This window comes from Pholcus phalangioides, unplaced genomic scaffold (genome assembly GCF_987345545.1).
Source record: "Pholcus phalangioides strain wild (caught in Gottingen) unplaced genomic scaffold, Ppha-v1.0 ptg000008l_1, whole genome shotgun sequence".
Classification (NCBI taxonomy): Eukaryota; Metazoa; Arthropoda; class Arachnida; order Araneae; family Pholcidae; genus Pholcus; species Pholcus phalangioides.
In genome coordinates, this window is record NW_028301601.1 from 23116023 (window position 1) to 23140287 (window position 24265).

Consider the following 24265-nt stretch of genomic DNA (forward strand, 5'->3'; position numbering starts at 1 on the left):
TGTTTTGAAATCAAGAGACTAAGCTTCAAATCTAAAAAATAGATTGTGACAATAGTAATTTTCATATAAAAAGTTCTTTTTTGGGATAAGGAGATGATAAAAATATACTTATATATATTTTCAATCATCTATTATCAGAGACATATGCAGGGTGGGGCATAAACCCCCCCCCCCCCCAAGATGATCAAAAACTAAAAATATTTTTCAATATTTCTGTAAAGTAATTAAAATATAAACCAAAATACCGTTGTATGCTATTTTCATCAATTTCGGTTATTTAAAAAGCTTTTTGAAGGTCTATAACTGAAAATTCTCTGAAAGAAATTTACTGTGCCTCCTCCAAAGATCAATCCTGCGTATGCCCCTGTGTATTTATAACCACAAAAAAAAAAAAAAAAAAAAAAAAATTTTATAACACAAAAATAGAATTACAGCACTAATTTTGATGAGGAATTTCATCAGTGAAAGTTAAGTACAATATACTTATTGCTGTTGTATAGGGGGTGGCCGGATGTCCCGGTTTTTCGCTATTTTTTGCCCTGTTCCAAAAAAGACTTTCTGGATACCTGTTTGTCCCGGTTTTTGCTTGTACAGTGAAATAGAATTATTTTCAATATTTTTCCAATTTAACTTCTGGCTACGTTAGATATTATGCTAGGAATTTATTATTTCACTGTTATATTTTTGTCATGTTAATATTTTATGTTACCAAAGGGTGGCAAACTAATTTTGAACCATTGTAGCCCCGTTTACATGTGCAATATTGGGGTGTAAAAGCTGCTGAACTAGCGCTGTGCTATCACACTATTAAGTCATTATATGTCATTGGATTATTCTACAATACTGAACTCCACACTCTTCAATGATTCTCAGACAGGAAAAAAAAAAACCGAAAAAAACAGTGAGTTGGTCTAATAATGTGAATGCGAGGTTGAAAAATGGATCAAATGAGACTGTTCTTGGAGTTGGGTGTCCTGCTCACATACTTTATACTGTAAAGACTGCTACCAATGTTCTGAGTGTTCACATTGAAAGTATAGTAAAACTCCTCTTATATAATATATATAATATATATATATGAAACGGACACCCCTCCGATGGGGTCAGCCCTCTTTTGAGGAGAAATAATAATTTCCCTTTGAAAAATAAAAGTATGCTTTTCAAACTCGATTAATGTCACCCCTCTTTTTTGCAGATGAATTTTTTTTATCCTATCGATGTCCACAAAAGAGAAGTTTTACTGTATTGAAGAAATGAGACATGGCCCGACCTTTGCTCTGATATGGGATATAAGCCTGCTATCTTGTAAGGTTGGCATTGTCTCTTCTGGGGAAAAGCATTTTCAGTGTTAGTCTAATGATTCCAATCAGTTTTACGTTAAGTACTTGAGTGCAAAGCTCTGCTGTAAAAGTTCACACTAAAAATATCCAGAGTATGGAGTGAATTAATCCAATGGAGCTTGGAGTGAATTAATCAATTTTACATTGTGAAGAAAAAACTATTTCGGTTTCTGAACAATTTCTTATGGAACAAATTACGTGTAGTAAGTTTATTAACCGAGGATTGACTGATTGTAGAAGCATAGACATTAGAATATGAGACTAGAAGTACTTTAGTCCTCCCCTCCTAGTAATTTATGAGCAATGCATCACACACTTTATCACATATGCCATTTAATCACATATATGGGATGTCTGACAACCATGGCTCGCATCCTAATGAATTACTCGTTTCTGTGCCTTTGTGTAGTAGTGTGATAATATTTTTGTAATATATTATTAGTTTGCAATTTTACACTAATGCCCACCAAATGAGAGAGTTTCGAAGATGCCCCTTGGTTTTTTTACCAACAATATTTGGGATTTGTCCTCAATTTTGCAGGCACCTCATCTGGTTACCCTACTCGTGTATTATAAAATATGCTTTATTTCCATTTTGAAATAAAGCCATGAATAACTCGAATCTAAATTTTCTTCACTCTTTAAAAGAAATGTGTCACCAAGTACAAAGATAGTGTGCCAAATTATGGATACCATGCCATTATTTAACTTGTCACATTGGGTGTGCATACTTAAAAAAAAGGCGGCCAGCAGGGGTGGAAAATCTGCTACAATTTCCTACATCTGCTACATTTTGCTATAATTTCTGGTCATTTGCTACATTTTGCTACAAAAACGCTGAAATTCTTCAATTCTGCATTATTTTGCACCAAAAACAAAGTTTTCCCTTAACCTTTGAAGTTGCATCACATTAGAAGCTGACTTTTCGATATCATTTGTCCTCCCTTCAAATTGATTTCTTGGGGGCCACAAATAGAATTAGCTTGAGGCCCCCCTCCTCAGGATTCGGCACACAGGCTTCTGACAACGTATATAATAGAGTTAAACTATACAAATTGCCGCTCATCCGCATAACAATGAAAAAAAAAAAACCCCCCGTTCAATCGCTGTTTCCAGCTATGGGGCTCATCCTATTTTCCCTACTTTTTGGTAAAATGTCCTACTTTGTGATTTTTTTTTTACTTTTCCTACTTTTTTTCTAAGTTTTATCAACAGAATTCATGTAAATGGTTTTTAATTGAACAGTAAATCATCGATATATTGCCAAATGTTATAAATGTTGTAGATTACAACTAATGATTCTGCTAAAGCAGAAAGTGTATAATTTTCCAAGTTATTTAAGGGGTGTATGTAGACCATTTGGTTTATTAATTTTTCATTTGCTTAGTTTGAGGGTTGAAAAAGTAGAGTAGTCATTAAAAACTTCTTTCTGGAATGAAAAAATAATTTTGTATTTACTACTTCATGGCCTTGGAGTCTTGGACAGTACTTAGCATTCATCATTCAAAATTATGGCGCACATTTTGTGTGTAGTTGAAGCAACAGTTTGCATTACAAAGCAGCTGGATACATAGGCTATTCTAGGGGTTTCGTGATTCTGATGCTACCCAATAGCCTTCTGTATTTTTAAGGCATGAAGAGGCATAAACAATATTTACAATTCTCAGCAAAGAGCTAAAAAGGAAAATGCTTAATTTGTTAAAAATGGTTACACAGGTATTGATCAGTAAAATGTAAACAAATCCCTTTTGAAAAAGGATGGCCATTTCAGTAAAACTATCCAGTTCACCTTGGTCTATTTGAAGCGGATCTTGTAATTTACACATTTTACACTGTGCTTTTGAAAGTGGTCCCCAAGGATCATCATTCTTAATAAACATACATGGCTTCATAATTTTGCTGTATATTGTCAAAGAGAGCTGACAGATTCTGCACTTTGGAAGACTCCAAAAAAAAAGAATGTGATGTACATTGCAAGGGGAGACAAAAGCTTTATCTGTGGTTGCTAGTACACTGTTTCGGCTAAAAATGGTTTTTGTTACTAAGTCACATTTTTGTCATTTTGCTTTGGCTCGAGTCAATCTTATAGGATACTGAAATGGTGCTATGAAAAAAAATTTAATTTAAAAACTTAAAAAAAAATTTCAGCGATTTTTTAATTATGCTGTGGGGTCTATTAATATGTGTGTTGTCTGGGGGTACCCTCCCCCATCCTACTTTTTAGTTTTGCTTTTTCATACTTTTTCAATTTTTTTTTAATGCGAGCCTTGCAGCTATTTTTTTACGAAAAAAGTTTACTCCTTTGATTTATGCGTTCCTTATGTTAGTTATTTTTTAAATTGCGTCAATTTTCCCTGACTGGCTGTATTTGATGCAACAGAATGGAAAAGTTTGCGAAAGAAATTATTGCACTAGAAAAACAGCAATGATGAATCCGTCTTCACCATCAGGAGCTGTGACACAAAAGCTGTCGGTAAATTCAGGGTGTCTACGATCATGAAAAAGTAACAGAATGAGAAAAGGGTCCTGAAATAAGTAAAAAATAGTGAAAACATACGTACTCGGATTGAATTTTTTGTGAAAATAGAATATATCATTCTATTAAATTTCTACTAGTTTAATCATTTTTCTACAGTTTAAATTGAAAATAATTTAATTCTATGGTTTAAATTACTATAGTGTAAGCTAAAAATAATTTAAGTCTATAATAGTTTTTTTATCGCTATTAAATTTCGTAGAATTTCTAATAAATATTCTAAGAATGACCAAGCAAAAAAGTTATCTCAAAATATGAGAATATGAATATGAATCAAACTGAGGTAATAATCAAGAGCGAACTGAAAAAAAAAACCATTTTAAATATGAAATAGGTGAATTCTGGTAAAAGAAGTAAGGTCATATGTTCAAAAATGCTTGAAACTGAAGAGAACAAAAGCAGCACAACTTACACTTGTATCAGTGGCAAAAACAAGAAAAATAATTACTTTTCTAATGAGTGTTTCATGTCTCTCCTGTAGTGATTACGTTTTTTAAACTAGTGATTACCAAGTCTATAAGGTAAATCTAAAAACACTCATTTTCAAATTATTTTGGAAATCTGAAATACCATGTGTTAAAATGTCTCTACTTTAAAAGCCTCTCATTTGTTGGTATTGTGGAGAATGTAGAAATATAAATATCTAGAAGTCTCTCAAAATTTCTTATGATTTAAAAATTAAAAAAAAAATTATTTCTTCTAGAGGAAATCTCTATGTATTTTGTGCATTAGTGGGGAGGGGCATCCCTTCTTCTGAGTTGAGATAACTGTTTTTTAAAGCAAAAAGTAATCCTGTGTACCTAAGTAATCCTGTAATCCTTCATATATGTATATAAAGACTATTTTATTTACTGCCAAAATTTTGAAGTGCTACAAAACTGATAAATGCTGCTACAAAAATAATTTTTCCTTTTACAAAAATCAAATTTCCATTTTTCATCTCTGCGACCAGACAATAGGATGCACGGTCTAGTTAATCTTATGTCTGTGCTCTGCAAGACTTGATCCCATGCATTCTTTTGTCACCAAAACTTTTTCGAACACCCTGCACATATATATTTGTGTTGATCACCCCGGAATAATAATTAGCTTCAATTTAATGAATAAAAATGCTTGTTTTATCTGATTGTTAAATAGAAGTTTGGCTTCATTGTCATATTTTGAATTGGGAATCTAGTAATATTTTTCCAAAGTGTCATTAGTTGTGACATTCTGCTTAATGGTTTTTTTTCATGACTACTAACAAAGAAAGAGGGTCCTATGGAGTAAAAGACTGTCCCCTTCATAAAAATTATGAAAAAATTTAAGTACATTACTCACCTGGAAAAAAAAGATGTGCATTATATTGTAAATGATAACGGTTGGCGACTCATATCACCTTTCTGGTTTCTTGGCAATAACTATAAAAAATTTCTTTTCTCTTTCTTTACACACTCACAGTTCTACTTTTTCTCTTTTCTTCCTTCTGTTTTTTTCCCTTTCTTTTTCCTGTGGTGCACCTGATCATGTGTTGTTTGGATGATATGCAAAATAGGGTTGCATGTTTTAGATCCATTCTTGGCCTCTTTATTGGCTTTTAAAATATTAATATTTAAATTTTTTTAGTGACACATGATAATTTCGCAAGATTTTTTTATATTTCTGTGCACATTTTTAAATGACTAAAGTCAATGGTAATGTTTTCAAAATTTTTTGAGGATATCATCTTGGGACCCTGTTCTTGTAAGCTCTGTTTGACACACTCTGCAGTGCTTTCTAACATTGTCTCCATCACACCCCACAACTCCAAATACATACCAATGCATTTATACCATTCTATGTAATGTTATGATTATGATGTCATTGTGAGTTAGACATTTTTAGTTACAATTTATACTTTAAGTGTATTGAAATCAGGTTGGGGCAACTGGGGCCTCGAGCCGAATGGGGAGCGGGGGGGGGGGGGGGAGGCACATAAAATGTACACTCATTGCTATAAAAATTTGCGCACCCAGAAGAAGTCGTCAAAATGAAACGAAATTTTACACATGTAAGTACTACGTTGATATAATTAAGTGATTAGAAAATCCAAGAAAAAGGATCATTTATTGCAGAAAAAAGTACAGATGAACAGAAGTTTTAATACTCTGTTGGACCCCCTCTAGCGCGAGTGCACGATGCGATACGAGTGGGCATTGAGGCATACAAGTTCCGTATGATGTCCTGAGACATCTTGTTCCACAGTTGCTGTAAATGCGCCTCTAGTTCGACCAACCTCGTAGGGTGTCCAACTTGCCATCCAAAATGATCCCAGATATGCTTGATTGGTGACAAATCTGGCATTGTCTTGTTGAAAAATGGCTCCTGGGAGCCCTGCCATGAGTGGCAACACATGTGGCTGAAGGATGTTATGGATGTACCACCGGGCTGTCATTGTGCCATGGATCAATATTAGGGGTGACCGTGTATCATAAGCAATAGCACCCCATACCATGACACCAGCTGTGGGAGCGGTGTGTCGCTGTAAAGCGAAGGCAGGATTGAAGCGTTCACCACAGGGCCTCCACACACGAACACGATTGTCATCACTGCTCAAGTTGAATCTCGATTCGTCGCTGAAGACGACCTGGTTCCATTACGTTGCAGTCCAATCCCGTCGTGCTTGACACCACTCCAAACGGAGGCGTTGGTGGGTGGGTGTCATTGGCAGCACACGTAATGGGCGCTGCGATACCAGATGTCCTTCAGCCAGGCACCTTGCGATGGTTCGGGAAGACACAGGGGCACGTAGTGAAGCTGCTGCCTGTGCCTGGATAGCGGCCAATGAGGCAGTTGGCTCTACGCGTGCGTTTCGGATGATGTGACGGTCTTCTCGACGACTGGTCTGTCGAGGGCGTCCTGAACCTGGTCGCCGTGTAAATGACGTCTCTTCTGTCCACTGGTCCCAACACCTCCTCACAGTAAAATCAGAACGGCCCAGTTGACGAGCTCTTCGCCGAGCTGACCACCCAGCTTCCATCATCCCGATGATTCTTCCCCTATCGAATGACAACTGCTCATATGGTCTTCGATGGCGGCGTAACGGCATGTCTACCTCAGCATTTCCTTTGCAAACGATTAAATACACTCCAGCAAGCTCTGCTTACCAGTTTTATACTCCAAGGAGAACGAAGTTCAATGCCCTCTAGTGGCATTACACAATGCGCAATCACGCTGCATTTCTAATCATTTGCATATCTGCCCGACATGTACCTTCAGGCCAACTTTCGTTTCGATCCCACAATTATTTCTTGGTGCGTAAATTTTTATGGCAATGAGTGTATAATTATCTTGCATAATAATAACCCTTTCAATTCTCAGCCACCTCGTTGGGCATTTTGCCTGTTATGGCGTTGTGTTTGTATAGGAGGGCTCCAAGAAAAGTCTGCCTCGGGGTCTTGAGACGGCGTGATATGGTCCTGATTGAAATAATAACACAGTTGAGTCCAGATAAATTCACCCATTACTAAAATGAACTTCATCTATTTCTTTTTATATTATTTTCAATAATATTAACAATAGTGAAGATGTTTACAATATGCTAGTATACCCTGATGCATGTTTATATTAAGCTAACAAATATATTTAAATGTTTCTTTTCCGAAAAATATGATACATTGAAGATCATAGTAATTATTTTATTGCTCGTTACTTAACGTATGATTGATTTGCAATGATGATGATAATTTTATTATTCTTGGTGCAAATTAGGACATTGAGGTACCTGATATTGACAGCAGATGGACTAAGCAGGGTGATTTCATGAAAGAAAATACTACTACTCCTGTTTCTGCTCAAAAGGATGAAAAAAATTTACTTTCTCATGACCACATGAATGTTGATTCAACTCCTGTTCAAGAAGAATATTCTGAAGGTGAAATTAATATTTCAACAGTATTGGTTAAGCATGATTATTTTTTTAAAACTTCATTTTATATCGAGTGAATTTTATGTTAACATTTTTAGAGATTTATATTGTGATAAAAAAAAAGTTCATGATAAAGTGACAGACTTATGCATGTTATTCTACATATATCAGTCATTTTATAGCATTTTGGGAAAGGGCGAACCTTGTAATGTGGTGGGGAACCTTCCACTTTGGCTGTAGCAAAGGTGGTTAGCGAACCCCCCACCTTTGCTGCGGCCTTGAGCAGCTGTTAACCATAGACATCATTCCAATTATCTCGTCTATAGCACCATATTTTGGGTGTATCTACATTGTTTTTCTACTATTTATATCTTGTTAATGTTTATATGAAGAGTGCTATACAAAATGATAAGCAAACAAATTATAATGATACTAATAAGACTTTCAAACAAGGATGTGATTCCTTGTAAAAGTTCTTATCTTTTCACGTATTCGTTTGCACAGGTGGCAAACATCTTTATGAGTCTTATGTGTTGGGAAAGAAGTTTGTAATTACCTCTTCTTTCTGCTTGCCTTGTGTGGCTTCATCAGGATTAGTCAGCTGAGCAAGAGTGTTCTTATTAGTGGATGTTGTTACCAAGAGCTCTCATTTTTCCATAATGATCTACCAAGGATTAGTCTGGTCTCACAAAAGAAACAGGGCTCTGAACAAAATCGAGTCGCCACTTTCATCATCTTTATGACCAGAAACCAAATACTGCTGATTTCCATTCTATCTTTTTTCCTATAGAAAAAGTTTTTATGATTTAGAATTTTGATTGTTTCCCCTGAAAATGCAGTGGTAAAAATATTTGCAATGCCACTGGATAACATGGATTTTTTGGCAAAGAGAATATCATGATCCTTGGGCAGGGCATTCAGCTATGGCTGATTTGACAACCTGGTCTAGAGCCCATGGTAGCAACATCGTACAATAGGAAAACTCCTGCTTAGCTAACCAATCTGGATGAAGCGGTGCAATGCAAGCAGGGGAAAAAAGGTAAATACAAGCTTCGCTCTAAATACACAATACTTTTTTAAAAAATGTTTGCCACTCTTGTGAACTAAACATTCAAAGATTTAAAAATAACTTTCCATCGTCATCCTAACAACCCAAAAATTATGATTTTTTTTATTGGTAATACTAAGCTTCTGTATTTACTAATTAACAATTGCATTGCTGACAAAATTAATGCTTTTGCTTATGTTTCAATTCTGGTTAATGGCGGTTTTGAAATACATAAATGCTGCAATCAATAATTAAATTTGATTCTTTAATATTATTGAATAGTGGAAGTTCGTGTTGAAGATCCGATTCATGTGTGATACGATTCTCCAATTGGATTATGTCTCTTTATCATACAAACAGGAAGGACCATTGTTCGAAAAGGAGATGGTTTTCAAATATCCTGCAGATTAAAGACTGATAAAGATTTGAGTACAGATCAAGGTACTAGGCCTACTACCTTTCAAGAAAGATGTAGAAGTTCCTCAAAGTCCTTTCACGAAGCAAATTCCCATGCAAATCTTGAGCACCATGATGCATACAATTATATGAAAAATCATCCAATGCCTGAAGAAATGTGGGATGATGTAGAGGATAAAGTCGCATATTCAGAAGAAAAAATGGATTCTAATACTAAAATAGCTTCTCGAACCGACATCTCTCAAGACAATGGTATTCATACAAATCAGTACTGTAAAATGCAACAACACCCATTTATATCAAGGACAAACTCTAGAGGTACTTCACAAGAGCGTTTCAAATCAAGAGAAAACCAAAAGAGGTATAATTCTTCACTGGAAAGGACAAATGTCTGCAAACCATTCAATGATCAACGGTATAGAAATTCTTCTAGAGGCAATAGAGGCAATTCACAACAGCATTTCAAACCAAGAGAAAATAGAGAAAATCAAAAGAGGTATAATTCTTCACCAGAAATGACAAATGCGTGCAGATCATTCAATGATCAAGAGCATGGAAATTCAAAATATAGAGATAGTAGTCATACCTATAACAGTGAACATTCAAAAACTGAAACTAGCCAATCAATATTACCAAACGGAGGCAATGCTTTTGTAGAATCTGACATCTGGGAAGAAGTTGATCAGTGTCGGCCAATGCCTGAGATTAACAGTGAATTGCAAGATTTGAATCACACTCTCGATGATTCATGCACAAAAGCTGTGACTAGTGAAGATAGATCTGACTATTTAGATAAACGACCAGAAGAAAAAGCAATATCTGAGTTCTATACGTGTGGTTCTCTTGACACTTGCACTAGTTCTTACTCCCCATTAAGTCGTAGCAGCAGCAGTAGTGTGAACAGACCCCAAGAAATCTCTTTGGAGTACGAGGTAATGTGTTTTTGACTCCTACTTACCAACAGCGCATATATTTTCACATATAATACAGGAGGGTTATAAAATAATTAAACTGACACTACTCAGACTTATGTCGACACCTGTTCTGGTGAACATACTGTAGATTCTGGACTATTTGGCCTAATACAAATATTGGGCCACAACAGGCAAAATGCCCAATGAGGTTGCTAGTGTGATGGAAGGGCAGGCCAGATAACAGAAAAGCTGGAGAGGCATGAGTTCTATAAATGCTCACTTCCTACCTCCACCCATAACATTAAAAATACCCCTTTTATATTAAAACATGCTCCTATTCATATTTTCTGAATAAATGCTTGCTGTATACGGAACTCTACATTTTAAAAATGTACAGAATTAATGGTCCAAAAATAAAAATATTGCGCTCGTTCTCTGAACATAAATGAATCCCTGTGACTTCTGGTGGTGGGGATTCTAGAAAAATCATGTCAATGGGTAAAGCATATGAACTCTGAATTAGAAGCTGGCACAACACTGCATGTTGCTGCGATTGCTCAAGAGACCCTTCACAATAATGTTGAACATGGGAGTGACACAAATGGAATGCGCATTGAACAAAAGCTGTTATTAAATGAAGTTTTATGTTTCCAATTCTTTTTAATGTTTTTTGTCACTTTTTTACCTTGTGATGGAAATGTTCAATATAATTTTTCATTGCGTTTTTCTATTCCCCCATGGTCCATGTAATGCATTCACCAAGTTTCAACAAAATACATCCACCAGACTGGACGTTACGTGGGTCTGAGTAGTGTCAGTTTAATTATTACCACCTTTATACATAACCTGGCATATTGCAATGTTTTAGATTTTTACTGAAACTACTGAGACATTTGTCCCAAAACGGTTGCAATTTCAATCTCATGATGCATCACTGTGCAGCAACATATACATCAGGAGGGTCTGGTTGAATCCATGCAACACAGTGGTGGTCAGCCATAGTCGGTTTTCTGTGAATTTTCAACTTTAGGGGCAACATGCAGTTTTTATCAGTTTTTATTTTAGTTAGTATTCTAGGGTTAAGATGACTCCAACCCTATCTCAAAAATTTGAAAGTTCTATTGCTTGTACAAAAATACCTGGGGCGGGGGAAGTGATGTATCAAGCTCATTAAGATGGTCTCAAAATTATCTAAAAAATTTGAAAGTTTTATTGTTTTTTCGATACATGTGTATACAGGGCTGGTTCTAAAAATTGCCGCCTTTTGGACATGACTATCTGAAAAATGTTTCCCTTCTTTATGTCTATAAATCTAGCACAGTGGTTCCCAAAGTTTGGGCCCACAACCCCCTGGGGAGGGGCGGGTCACACTGTCATGATTTAGGGCTGTTCTCAATATTTTGCCACCCATGGCTCCTTTACAGTGACAATGCTTATCCATGACTCTCCAGAATATTCTAAAAAATAATTGCTCCAAAGCACTAAATAGGCAAACATCAACGCCATCAGCTCTCTGCGCCAATCTTTCACTAAGGTTGGCGATGCCAGTAGAAGCTGCACTTACATTTAGAATGTACACTAGAAGCTGCGCTTACACTAGTCACACTAGTCTAATCCCATAGAAAAGGCACACAATAAATAAGCCAAAAAAATTTAAGGTGTTTTTGTCAAAGAAAAACTTGGCACTAATATATTATCAATAGTCATAGCAATATTTTTGGCTGCCAAATTTCAGTAGGGGAATATAATAAGTCAGGTTGAAACAAGCAAAATGGAACATTAACTTTGAAGCATTGTGAAACCACTGCAGAAAAATGACAAAGCTAGAGCTGCTCATTATGGCACCTTGTTTGCCAGAAGTCTGTCAGACGATTCCTCGAACAGATATAAGTATACAGCAGTAGTTCTCAAGCTTGCTTAACTTGCTGCTTTCTTGCCGTAGTCAACATTCTCTCTAGAATGGTCCAACAAAGAACCACTTCAAAGCAATGGACAGGCACATATAAATATCACAAGCTCACCATGACACTCCTACAAAGATTGATGACGCCCACTTTCAGAACTACTGATATACAGAAATGAGTAGTCAAAACATTAATGAGCAGGAATAGCACCACACTAGAGTCTACCTTTGTATCTTGTTGGCAGGAAGGGGCATTTGTCAGAAAATGAACAAAGAATCTAAACTTGCTGAGGGATTCAGACAAATGGATGGTCAACTAGAAAAATATTAAGTGTGAAATGATCCTTTACAAAGAAGAGAAAGAACTTATGAATAAATATGAATTGATAAGAAAGCATAAAAGCGATCTGCGCATTTACCTCCCTTCTCCTGATGGAAAGGGGGCAATATTAGTGGAAGCATGCCTATTTTTTCTCAACCTGCCTATTTTTCGACTTGAGTCATTTTGGAAGTAACTACTGGCTATCAGTGAATTCATTTTCTTGTAGAAAAATCATTGCTTTCAAATTTTTAGAAGAAAGGCTTTTTAAGTTTTTTCAAGGTTTTAATTGGCCTAAAAAACAAAAACGGAAGGATATGTTTTTTCCAGAGCCATTATCCTTGTGTTTATTTGTGTGAATTTATTTATTTATAGTCCACTGATGACCATGGAGATTTAGCAGTTTCACATGGCCAAGGAGGGTTTTCTATCCAACATATTGCCTCTATCACCAAACTTTTGGGAAAGACACTGGATGAAAGAGGCAAGATAGAAGTTGATGTTCAAAAAGTGAAAAAAGATATCAACGGAGTTCTTATTAAGTATTTCGATGGTAACTAATTTGGATCATTTTATTTAATAATTTTATTTTCTAGATTTACGTAGATTTATCTGGTAGTTGTATTTTCGTTTGGTACTTATCTGATGTGGAATAATTTGGATATTTCAAGATTTCTGCCACACATTTATGTGAAACGTCTTAATGTTTTTGTTCTCATGCTCAAATAGTGGAAGCTAATATAATTGTTCATTGGGCGACTTCGGGTTAACCATATGAGTAAATTTTTTAGCTGTTTTTTAACCCCTTCATCTCTATTGGCAATAAATTTGGACAATCTCTATTTGAGGTATCTGTAATAATTCTAAAAAAACAAAAACAAAACAGGTTTAATAGTTTGCATGTTAGAAAATAAAAGAAGAAGGGGGGGGGGGTGAGAAAGAAAAAGAAATAGAAAGTATGTGGGGGGGGGGAAGAGTACAATAGATTTCTTTCTCACTCACCCTCTCTTTCTTACCCTTTCCAAATGTTCTCTGTCCTTTACATGTATAATAGAAAAATACATTATGCGTGGGAAGGAATCATCAATAAACAGGAGTATTGAAAGAATAGAGGAGGGAAAAAAACAAAAGAAAAAAGGGAAACAAAGAAGTTCATTGGGTTACAATGAAGCTTCATGGGAATGAGGAAAGAGGTAAAAAAAAACCAGAGGGAGCTGGAATGAATTTTTTCCATTTGTGTTTGTTGGATGAGATATCTAGTCCATGATCGTTATGGGGGGTAATTATAATTTTTATTTTGTCCCACAGTGTATTTGTATACATCTGAAGATTATGTTTTTGCATAGTATTTATAAATACACATAGGTGCCAATCCCTCCAATTTACCCAGAAGCCTTCTGATTTTTCAGTCTTATTAAAATCTTCCAGTCGGAAACCAGATTCTTCAGATTTTTTTTATAACTTCATAGCAAAATTCCTAAACATCATTTAATTGTGATTCGCTTGAATGGAAAAATTTTGAAAAGGAAAAAAAAATTCATTTCATTATCTTTAGCAGCAGCAGGGTATAATCTGCACCAGCCAATTCCATTCACCAATAATGAAGTTTTAACACATTCATCGCTGTAATGGAGAGCCTATGGTCTATGCTGTGCACTAAAGTTAAAACAAAACGCAAATGAATTTTAAATTTGCTTATTTAACTTTAACATAAATAATAATCAAATGGGTGTGTCCTATAATGATTTAAAACTTATTGGTGTATAAATCTGGCATAAAGTTTTAATTTCTCTAACTATGGTATTTTTCAAAGCAAGACTAATAAGTGCTAACAACTACTACTAATGCAAGCTGTGATTTGTATGTTTGGCACAGATGGCATGTTTCTCGCCAAATTTGTTGGGAATTACACACGACACACTTCTGTGTTAGCATAGCTTTAGTTGATGTTGCGCTGGTATTGTGTCCATGTAATATTGGCATTCCATTTGCAACACATCCAAAGACTTATGATGCATGAAATAATTTTTAGGAACTGGTGTACCCTTATATTCACTAGAATTTAGTAGTGAATATATATATATTTTCAAAAACCAGATCTGAGGTTGCTTTCCATCAATTTTGGTATACAAAACATTAGAGTTGGGAACTGCTGCTATTTCTAAATGTTGAAGCACAATTTTTTTTGTACCATTTTAGTGATTTCCACAATAGGGCATAATAGGAAAGCAGTTGATCAAGTCTATGCAAAAATTTTGCCAAAGCCCTGTTGTAGAAATTTTGTGAAAAAAAAATGTGGAATGGGATGTGCTGAAAAGTCAATAAGTCGCTGGACATGCTGCAATAATATGAAAAAGCTTAATGTAGAGAATATATTTTATTTCAACCTCTCAGAGAGAAGAAAGCTGCTGCAGTATATAATGTGCATTAAAAAATTTGGATGCTTATTTTAAAATCCATGGATTATATACAGTGAAATACAGAATTTATTCATACTTTCTACTTCTAGTTATCCGTGATTGTTTATGTATTTGGGAATCTTTGTAGGATGCAAAGTAGCTGATTACGGCTCACAATATGCTGGATATGCACTGAACACATCTAATATTAATTTGGAGCTTGTCAGTGAACTAGCGAACTGTATGAATAAAAAATATTTGAAGGTTATGGCTGACCAAATAGAAAAAAGTGAGTTTGAGATTTCTTAATTTGCACTTGTGTTTGTTAATTGTTGTAATTCAAATATAGTGTAATTAAATATCATTGACAGACTGTTTTTTTAAAAAGTTTCAGGACTATATCTCTAAAAATTGAATTATTCAGTCATTTCCCCTTTTTGTGATAAGCAAGAGTCTGCCAGAAAAAAATCTTATTGATATGAAGGAAGTTGAATGGCTATGACAGATTTTTTAACCAAAAATCAAAGAGGAATGCATTAGACCAGGGGTGGGGTAAAAAACCGTTTCAAGTCAGATATGTGATAAGACCACTACTTTCAGGGCCAGAAACCAGTGTACCCATTGCATTGTGTGCATTGGAACATTTCATCGGGAACACTTTTCATGGGTCAGATGGAACTGCTCGGTGGGCCAGAGGTTGTGCAACTCTTCATTAGAATATTGTCAAACAGCTGATATGGATGAATTATGTAAGAATTTGTGTAAATGGACCCTTCATTCAGAGACATAATATATATTCTTTTATCAACCCAAATTTCTGATAAACTTTGTCATCATTGCACATACAGAGTGCATAGCAAACAGGGGGTGTGGCATTTTACTGGTGGAACTTGATCCTAGAGATATGCTTCCTGTTAGAAAAAGTTTCAAAATAACGTGTAGTATTCAGATATGTCATTCATGTTTCAAGGGGTTGTATAGTTATTAAAATAAAAAAAAGAACTTTTCATACAGTACCTGTGTGCCCTAAAACCTAATTAGAAAGTTGTTGCCCTGTCTCCCCGATGCCAAAAAAATTATATGTTTCTAAGAGCATATTCAGATATTCACTGCAATATCTGAATTGGAAAAATGAGGAAATTTTTGGGAAAAAACGCCATTAAATGTGCGAGTAAAATGGTTTTTCTGCTAGCTATTTTTTCCCACTTATTTTCCATTCTCTCAAATTTGAATATCTCAGTGAATATTGCACTTAGAAACATGAAATCTTTTTTGTTGGCATCAGAAGAAACATGGCAGCAACTTTCTAATTGGGTTTTGGGGAACACAGGGACTGTATAAAAAGTATTTTTTTAATTTTAATAATTATACAACCCCTTGAAACATGATTGACGTGTCTGAATACTACACGTTATTTGGAAACATTTTCTACTGGGAAATATGCCTCTAAAATCAATGGTTCACCAGTAAAATGCCATACCCCTCGTTTGCTATGCACCTTGTATATGTTATATACATATATGATTGTTGTGTGAAACAGCAAGTATGATAAATCCGGTGATTATATACGCATAATTATTGACCATTTCTGTTAAGGTTATCTGACCATTCTGTTCATGTAAGTTTGATAAATATAGTGAATTTATCATACTTGCCAGTTATTATGTATAATGCTCTGCTAGTATTGATAAGTATGATAAATCTTCTATGAATTATTTAAACTTCACGGACATTAAACATTATTATGTTTGCACATGCTGATAAATATAAAGAATCTAACACATTAACGAGACTGATGAAGAACTTTATTTTTTTTTCTATCTTCTTTACACCTATTTTAATGTAATTTATAATTTTTATGGCAAAATATGTGTAGAGGATGCATATTTTGCCATAAAAATTAAAATTTTTAATGTATGAACAAAATTGATTAGCTGTTAAATTAAAGTGATTACTTCCATTCATCAAACTTACAGACTTATTTTGGGAGTTATGCATAATTCACAGTGAAATAAAATAAATGCAATGAACATTATCAAAGTTACTGTCACCATAATAACCAGTAGTTATGAATAAATCAAATAAAATTGAATTTTTTCAGGAATATTCATGTCAATTTTCGTCATTCTGACAATCGTTCTTTTTTTTACAGTGTTTTGAAATCAGAACCTTAGTTATAATCACCCTGTATATCGTAAATCATTGCTAATTAATCTGCATTATTTATGCTTCATTAAATACACTATATTCACCTAATTTTTATTACTTTTTGCAAAATAGCTTCCTAATTAAGTATACTGAAAGTAAATGGAGAAAAACCTTTATATATTATATGATTAATAATAACATTAAAAGAATTGTTTCAAACACACAGTAATCCATTGAGTTAAGAAATAATTAAATTGCAAAAGTTGGTTTTTGTTAAAATGTAATAAATATTTATTGATTAATTAGTATGGGAATAGTGTTAATTACATTAATAAACATTTTATTTTAGTTTATTAGAAGTTTGAATGATTTTTCAGAAATTTCATTGTTTTTAATGTTAATACTATTTAAAACAAAAAAACTGGTTTAAACCAAAAAAACCCGGTTTTTGGTTTTTTTACCAACCCTGGTAAGAACGCATGCTCTGAAAAGATAGACTACCTTTTTTTCTTTCAATACATTTTTTATTTTGACTGAACCTTTCATTTCATATGAAATGGTTTAAAGAATTTCAGAAAGAGAAGCATAGGTACATCTGAGAAAACGATTCTGAGGTGGACATGGGTTAACTGGGCCAAGTGATAGTAATTCTGATAATGGTTGGCAAAATTTCAGGTCACGATGCAGACATTTTATGTTAGTGCGTGCATACATATATCATCAAAAATGTTTGTTAGCTGAATCTGTATTCCTTAACTGAAGAGAAAAATCATGAAAAAATCTTCATTAGCCGGAAAATTCTTAAGCCAACGCATTCGTTAGCTGAGATATCACTGTGCTTACAGAATCTTTTTTTTTCCAACACCTGTTACAATGTTACATCTAATGAAGAAAATGTCAACCATTATTTACTCTCAAGTATTAACCGTTTAAAGGCCAATGTTCCATAAATGGAATATAGTTTTTATTTACAAAAGTATGAGATAAAAATTGATTCAAACATTTTCTGTTTTTTGTCCAATGTAGAGAAAAGTTCAAAATATTTTTTGAAATAAATTCAAATAATATGTGGAATGCTGGAATGCTAGATATATTTTGCAATAACGAGAATGAGGTATTAGAAACTCCCAAAACATGTTCTTCAAAAGATGTAGGGCAGAAAAAGTACAACACTCATGTAAACATTTCAAGGAAAGGCAAGACAGTTTCGAGCATTCAAAAAAAAAAAAAAAATACATTACAAGGGATAAAAAAAATTCTTCCTAGAATCCAATCAAAACCTCAGCTCTGGATTCCATTGGGATAGATTTGCCATATGACCATTATAGCATGTTGGAAAATTCAGAGTTGCGATAAGCAGATCTTATTTTGCATTTAGAATTCTGAAGAGAAGTGACAATGTAACCGTCTACGAATGAAGGCGAGGTTAATTATTCATCCAGGTCCACGTTATCAACTGAAAAAAGATGCCAGGTCATCTGATGGCCATTATATTGTGTATGCTATGCAAAGACGTAGTGCAGTTTGCCGAAAAACACTAAATGCTATCAATGTGACAAACGGGTTCATCATGTTTTCCTCTTTTATCATGGACATTAGAAAAAAAAAGTGAATTTTCTGCACACATTTTCATGTTAAAAAAATTGGTATGTGTTGTGAATTTTAATTTGTAGTAGAAAATAGAAAATTTCGTGTGATAACTGTACTCCAGAAATAAAAAATTGTGAGAATATAGGCAATACCAGTTCCGCTTTCACCTCTCCCCTAGTGCCAATGTTCCATTTATGAAACATCGTGGAAAACAATTTTTTCTTCAAATTTCAAAGTTTATCTATGTATAGGCACGCAAAAGGACCTCAATTCCAAATTTCAAAACAATAAGTGATTTAGTTAAGCCTTTAAATGGTTAATGCATCAAAATTTACAACTTATTTTTCCTCTCTAGATGTTCTTTGCTACTCTTAGTAGCTTAATATGTTTCTTGTCTAGATACATTTTTCAATTAGTTACCTTGCGTAATTCATGCTCACTTTCACATTATTGTGGTAAGATTCTATTTTCAGCTTCTGTTTTACTTCTCCTAGAAATTCACCCTGACAGAACGAACCTCTTGCACAGAAAGGGATAGTTATGCACCACACAATAAAATAGAATCAGTAAATTGTTAATTTATGCAAAAAATTTCAATTAATATAATTTTTTAAAATTAGTTTGTTGTGCCAAGATTTACACAGATATTTGACAGAATACCTAAGCAATATTTGGCCAACTGCATATTTGGCAAAAAAAACGAATAGGCAGAATATTTGTCCCATCTCTAATAACAAGTTTCTTTTAGTGTTTTGGTCTCACCAGCATTGTAGGTAGTTAGTAAAGTGTTTTGATATTGCTTATGGCATGTGTCAAAGCCAATAGAATGGCAAATTCAAATGTGTCAGGTGTGAAGCCTATGATGAACACACAACGATTTGATGTAATTCACCCCCAATTTCTTTTTTGTCCTCTCTTTATTTTGAGTTCTGTCTTAACCATTCCAAATCAAATTTAATTCTGTTATTTCTCTGATGTTCAGGTATACCAGATTATTTAGTGTTAATTGATGAAAATGGATCCCGCTATCAAGTGAGCTGTATAGAGCCTCAGTGTGGAACTTCATGTGACATTCTTTTTCTTGGGAAGAACAGCCTAATTGTACAAAATTCAAAAATAATCAAGCAAGTTTTAATGGTTGATGCAAGAGTGAAACCTTTGGTTATTGGATTGAGACATTGGGCAGAGGTAAAACTCAGAACATTTTAGTGTTTGCCTTTGACGAAATGCTCATATCATGCAATGTTGAAATGATTTCAAAATTCTTGAGACAGAGTGCTCAGTGTGTTTTGTGTGTACTCTCATATTCTTCATATAAATACAGGATGTCCAGGCTAAACTTTTAAAAAAATGATGGCTTATATACTAGGAGAATCACACTTTATTATGAAAGTGCTGCACCATCTATTAAGGATTGCTCCAAGTTTTTTATGAAAATCATGCATATGCACTGTCGATAGCTAGTATGAGGTGCTGTTTGCAGCAGTTGCATTGACTGCCAGCCTGAGAATGCTGTAGTCAGCTGAAGTTTGTTTTCTGTGGTTTTCAAACTTCAAGGTGAAAAATAAATGCTGAGCTTCTGTTTAAAAAAAAGTCTCTCCACCAAAGGTGCTCACAATGAACTTTATTAACCTGTAAATATAAACTTGAGAAGTTGACCTCTTCAAGGCAACTTAAATTTATAAGTAATCATTTGCAATTCTATCACTATAAGGTGTTACTTCTAAATGTATTGGTCTGGACACCCTGCATATAGCATTCATTAAACTTATTGAAGCAGTCTTTGAGAAGTTTATTTTTTTTCAACTGCTCAATGTTCATTTGTTTGTTCTTTGACCTCTTTACTGTTTTTATTTTTTCTATTGTTCAGTTTTCCTTTGACCTGATTTCCCAGGCAAATAACATTCAGTCACCACTGAAAAAAATCACTGTTAGAAAAAGTAGAGAGAGTTTTATTTATTTTTATGAGTCATATTTTTTTGTTAGTTCTCATTGTTTTATGATATTACTTTTTTTTAAAACACCAAAAAAAGTGATCTTTATTGAAAAAATAAAAATCTCCAAAATCTAAAAATTGGAAATTTGATACTTGATAGTAAAAAAATGATTATTCGAACTTTTAGGTACTCTAAATATCTCTAACGACTAAGATTGTTTATAAATTTCATTATTATGATATTGTGGTAGATTTTTGATTTTTTTTAAGGAATAAATCAAAACATTAATTCAGTTATAGGATATCACGTAAACACTTTTGGGAACTTGTCTTATTGTGATATAGCTTCTGCATGAGTTTTTGTATCCTCCTGTGATTTCTAATTACTGCATCAGTTATACAAATCAGTGTTTTATTTAATTGATTAATCGTGACCTAGGTGTGTTCAATCCATGAACCAGAGAAAGGATCGCTTCATGCTCTAGCACTTGTGCTTATGACTATATATTTCCTGCAACGGCATGATCCTCCTGTTTTACCTGTGATAGATGTTTTGAAAAATATAGAGGTGAATAGTTTCTGTGTTTTTCATATTATTTATTCTTTTTTCGTGTGTTCACAAATTAAATTCCTTTTTCAAACTTAACTCTAATAGAATTTAAGAAATGGTTTTATTATTATTTTTTCTCTATCATATTAACTACTTTTTTGAGTACTTATTTTCTTTAAAAAAACTCACTTTTGAAAAACTAGAAAAAACAAATTTAATGAAATGCAGTCTTCTAACTGAAATTACTTTGTAGAATTCCCATCCATGAGAATTTTGTATCCATAATTTTTTATATTCTCATATGCTTTTTTGTAAACATCAGCAAATGACAGAGCAAACAGTCTATAAGACTTCTCAGCTGTTAGGCGAAGACTGACACTGAAGTCTTAGTTTAGGCTACTGCAGTGAAGGATGAGGACCATAAGTCAGTAATAACCAAAATGCATTGCAACTATGATCCACTCTGCTCTAACATGCTTCATGCACCTTCATCTAACATTGATTGATGACATTTATGTAAGATTTTAGTTATAGTTTTTGTCGAACACATGGCGCTATGACATCAGCAAAGACCGGGAAGATATATCATGTGGGCAACATGAGTAGCGTGTGTGGCAAGATGGCATTAAACATGCATGAAGCACAAACTTTTTGGTGCTTCATGCGTGTTTCCGCCATGTTTCATCATTTTTTTTCTGCGGAAGTTTATTCACCCATAGAAAATATCCCACAGAAAAAATGAGGGAGAGAAGGGCTCTGCTGGTATTGTGCTGAAGGTATCATGTGAGTCACCCTGACTCGAAGATTTTGTTGAGAGTTTCATCTTCTTGTGAGCCTCCTTGACTCAAGGAAGGTGTCCTCTTAGTATGAGTCTCCCTGGCTCCAAATTAAAAATTCCGTATATATTTTTATTCCATGTATATGCATATTAATTAGAACCTTTAATAGTTCAAGGGTCCCTTTTTACTTTGAGCTCAATAAGCTCGTTCATAGCACAAGCACATGAAAGACTCACCCTCTTGTTGTGTTTAATACAAGAAAGGATTCTAAAGCCACTTACTCTTTTGCATGATTCTGAATATACTCTAGCCTTCAATATAAAATAAGTAAAATGCAATAATGCAGTGAAACACCTGTGTAACAATACTCAAAGAACCAACAAATATATATATCCTTGTAGTATCGTTATGAAGGAGTTATCATTATATAGATAGAATACAATAACACTATGAAAAGTACATCTGGGCCTAAGAGTAATATTATACAGGATGTCCTGTAAGTTTGCACTGCCTTTATCGTCTTAGAGGTATGATTCTAATTTAAAAAATGCTCAACAGCTGTTCAAAAATTACCCTGTACTAGTTTTGAGAGTGAAGATACAGTGTGTAAGAAAATAAAAAAAATCTAAATTTTTAAATGGTTTCCCCCATGCTCTAACTTCCAATTAGGAAGTTTTTCCCCTTCTCTCTGGATGCCAAAAAAAAAAACTATATTTCTAAGTGCTATGCAGTTGAATCCCGTTATAACAAACTCCAAGAGGCAGGAGAAATCACTTCGTTACAACAAAATTTCATTATAAAGGAATCCTGGTATTTGCATTGTTCCTATGTAAACTTATCTGGGGGTTTGGAAAAGTGTTTGTTACATCGAGATTTTCGCTGTAACGGTATGTGTTAAAACAGGATTTGACTATTCACAGAGACATTCAAATTTGAAAAATGGAAGAAATTTGGGAAAAAGACACTGTTAAATGTAGGTAAAATTGTTTTTTCCCACATTTAGAGCTATTTATTCCCTAAATTTCCTCCATTTTTCAAATTTGAATATTGCACGGGTAACAACTTTCAAATTGCAAGTTAGAGCGCAGGGGGACTGTATAAAAATTAACATTTTTTTAATTTGTTACACACCATATTTTTACTTTCAAAACTGGTACAGGGTAATTTTTAAATGTCTGTTGAGCATTTTTTAAATTGCAATCATATACCTCTACGACTGACAATTGATGAGAAAAAAAGACCATGCTATCACTTACAGGACACCCTGTATAGGCAATTATTGTTATAGAGCAAGGGCTCCCCAACCTTTTTTTTAACAATGACTGAAAATCACTAATACAATCAACTTTGTGACACTACTCATGGTCCATTATTAACAAAATGGGGTTTTTTTTCAAAATCAGTGAAAGCAGATTTGTTACAGGATCATAAGTGGACATGCATGACCCATTTTAAAAGCCAATGCAACCCAAGTGTGGATCATGACCCTTGGGTTAAGAACCCTTGTTATAGACGGTATCATTATATAGGATTTTTGCTGTATGAAATAAAATCAACTTGCACTTTATCTTTAAAAAGAATAGTGGCTGAAGTGAGGAAGGCGGTTGTGGAACAAATCATTCAAGTTCCCATTATTTGTAATGGAAAGTTTGATTGGATGTACAAGTGTTTTGGATCACGAACACATTCAAAGAATTATTAGGGAAGCTCCCTTATTTTATCAGTTTCACTAGAATCAACCTGTTCTTCAATTCTTCTGTTTGAATATTTTTGTCATCTAATACAGGAACATGAGAAACCAGAAAATAACAAAGAGGATGTTGGCTTTTTATGGATTCATTTGTTAAAATTTTACGCTCAAGACTTCAATTGGAGAGATCAAGTGGTAACTATTACTACTTCCCAGACAGTTTCCAAGAAAGATAAAGCTTGGAAGAAATATTGGATTGCCATTGAAGGTGTGTTTTCTCATAAAACTGGTGCCTTGCTCATTATATTAAAAAAAATAAATATATATATATATATATATATCTTTCTTTCTTTTTGTTATGTGAGTATTGTAATGTTGTTACCTGGTGTGATTTCTCATGTTTTTACTTTGCAGATCCCACTAACCCGAAGATTAATGTAGCAAAGAATGTCTCTAGTCAGGATGTGACCAATTATATTCAATCATGCTTTTCGCAAAGTTATGACTATTTCTCGAAACCTTTCCCAGGATGTTCCTTATCTGAGCCATCTTCAGGTAATAATGGATGGGAAGGTGAAAAAAAAATTATGAATTCATTATTCATTGAATTAATTTCATGTAAGTTAGATGAATAGGCATATATGTTTTTATATGCAAGATCTTCATTTTTGTTTTTATGAAGAAAAAGGTTTTCCCCCCATAAACTAACTGTACATGTACAGTTGTATATTCAGTTAGTTGATTACTTGATTTACAGAAAGATAATGAATACAGTAATATAGATGAATGTATGCAAAGAATTTGTAGTAC

The 24265-nt window shown here is 34.0% G+C and overlaps 1 protein-coding gene across 3 annotated transcripts in view; it reads left to right on the forward strand.

The window, feature by feature from the left end:
* LOC149084030 (terminal uridylyltransferase 4-like) overlaps positions 1 to 24265 on the forward strand; it is a 69828-nt gene that overhangs the window by 14092 nt on the left and 31471 nt on the right. For all 3 annotated transcript variants that reach the window (XM_089234375.1, XM_089234376.1, XM_089234377.1), the window contains 8 exons: positions 7606 to 7768; positions 9171 to 10159; positions 12739 to 12916; positions 14911 to 15051; positions 19483 to 19688; positions 20876 to 21004; positions 23552 to 23723; positions 23870 to 24010. In XM_089234375.1, the coding sequence (XP_089090501.1) occupies positions 7606 to 7768; positions 9171 to 10159; positions 12739 to 12916; positions 14911 to 15051; positions 19483 to 19688; positions 20876 to 21004; positions 23552 to 23723; positions 23870 to 24010 (2119 nt within the window). The remainder of the gene's footprint in view (positions 1 to 7605; positions 7769 to 9170; positions 10160 to 12738; positions 12917 to 14910; positions 15052 to 19482; positions 19689 to 20875; positions 21005 to 23551; positions 23724 to 23869; positions 24011 to 24265) is intronic.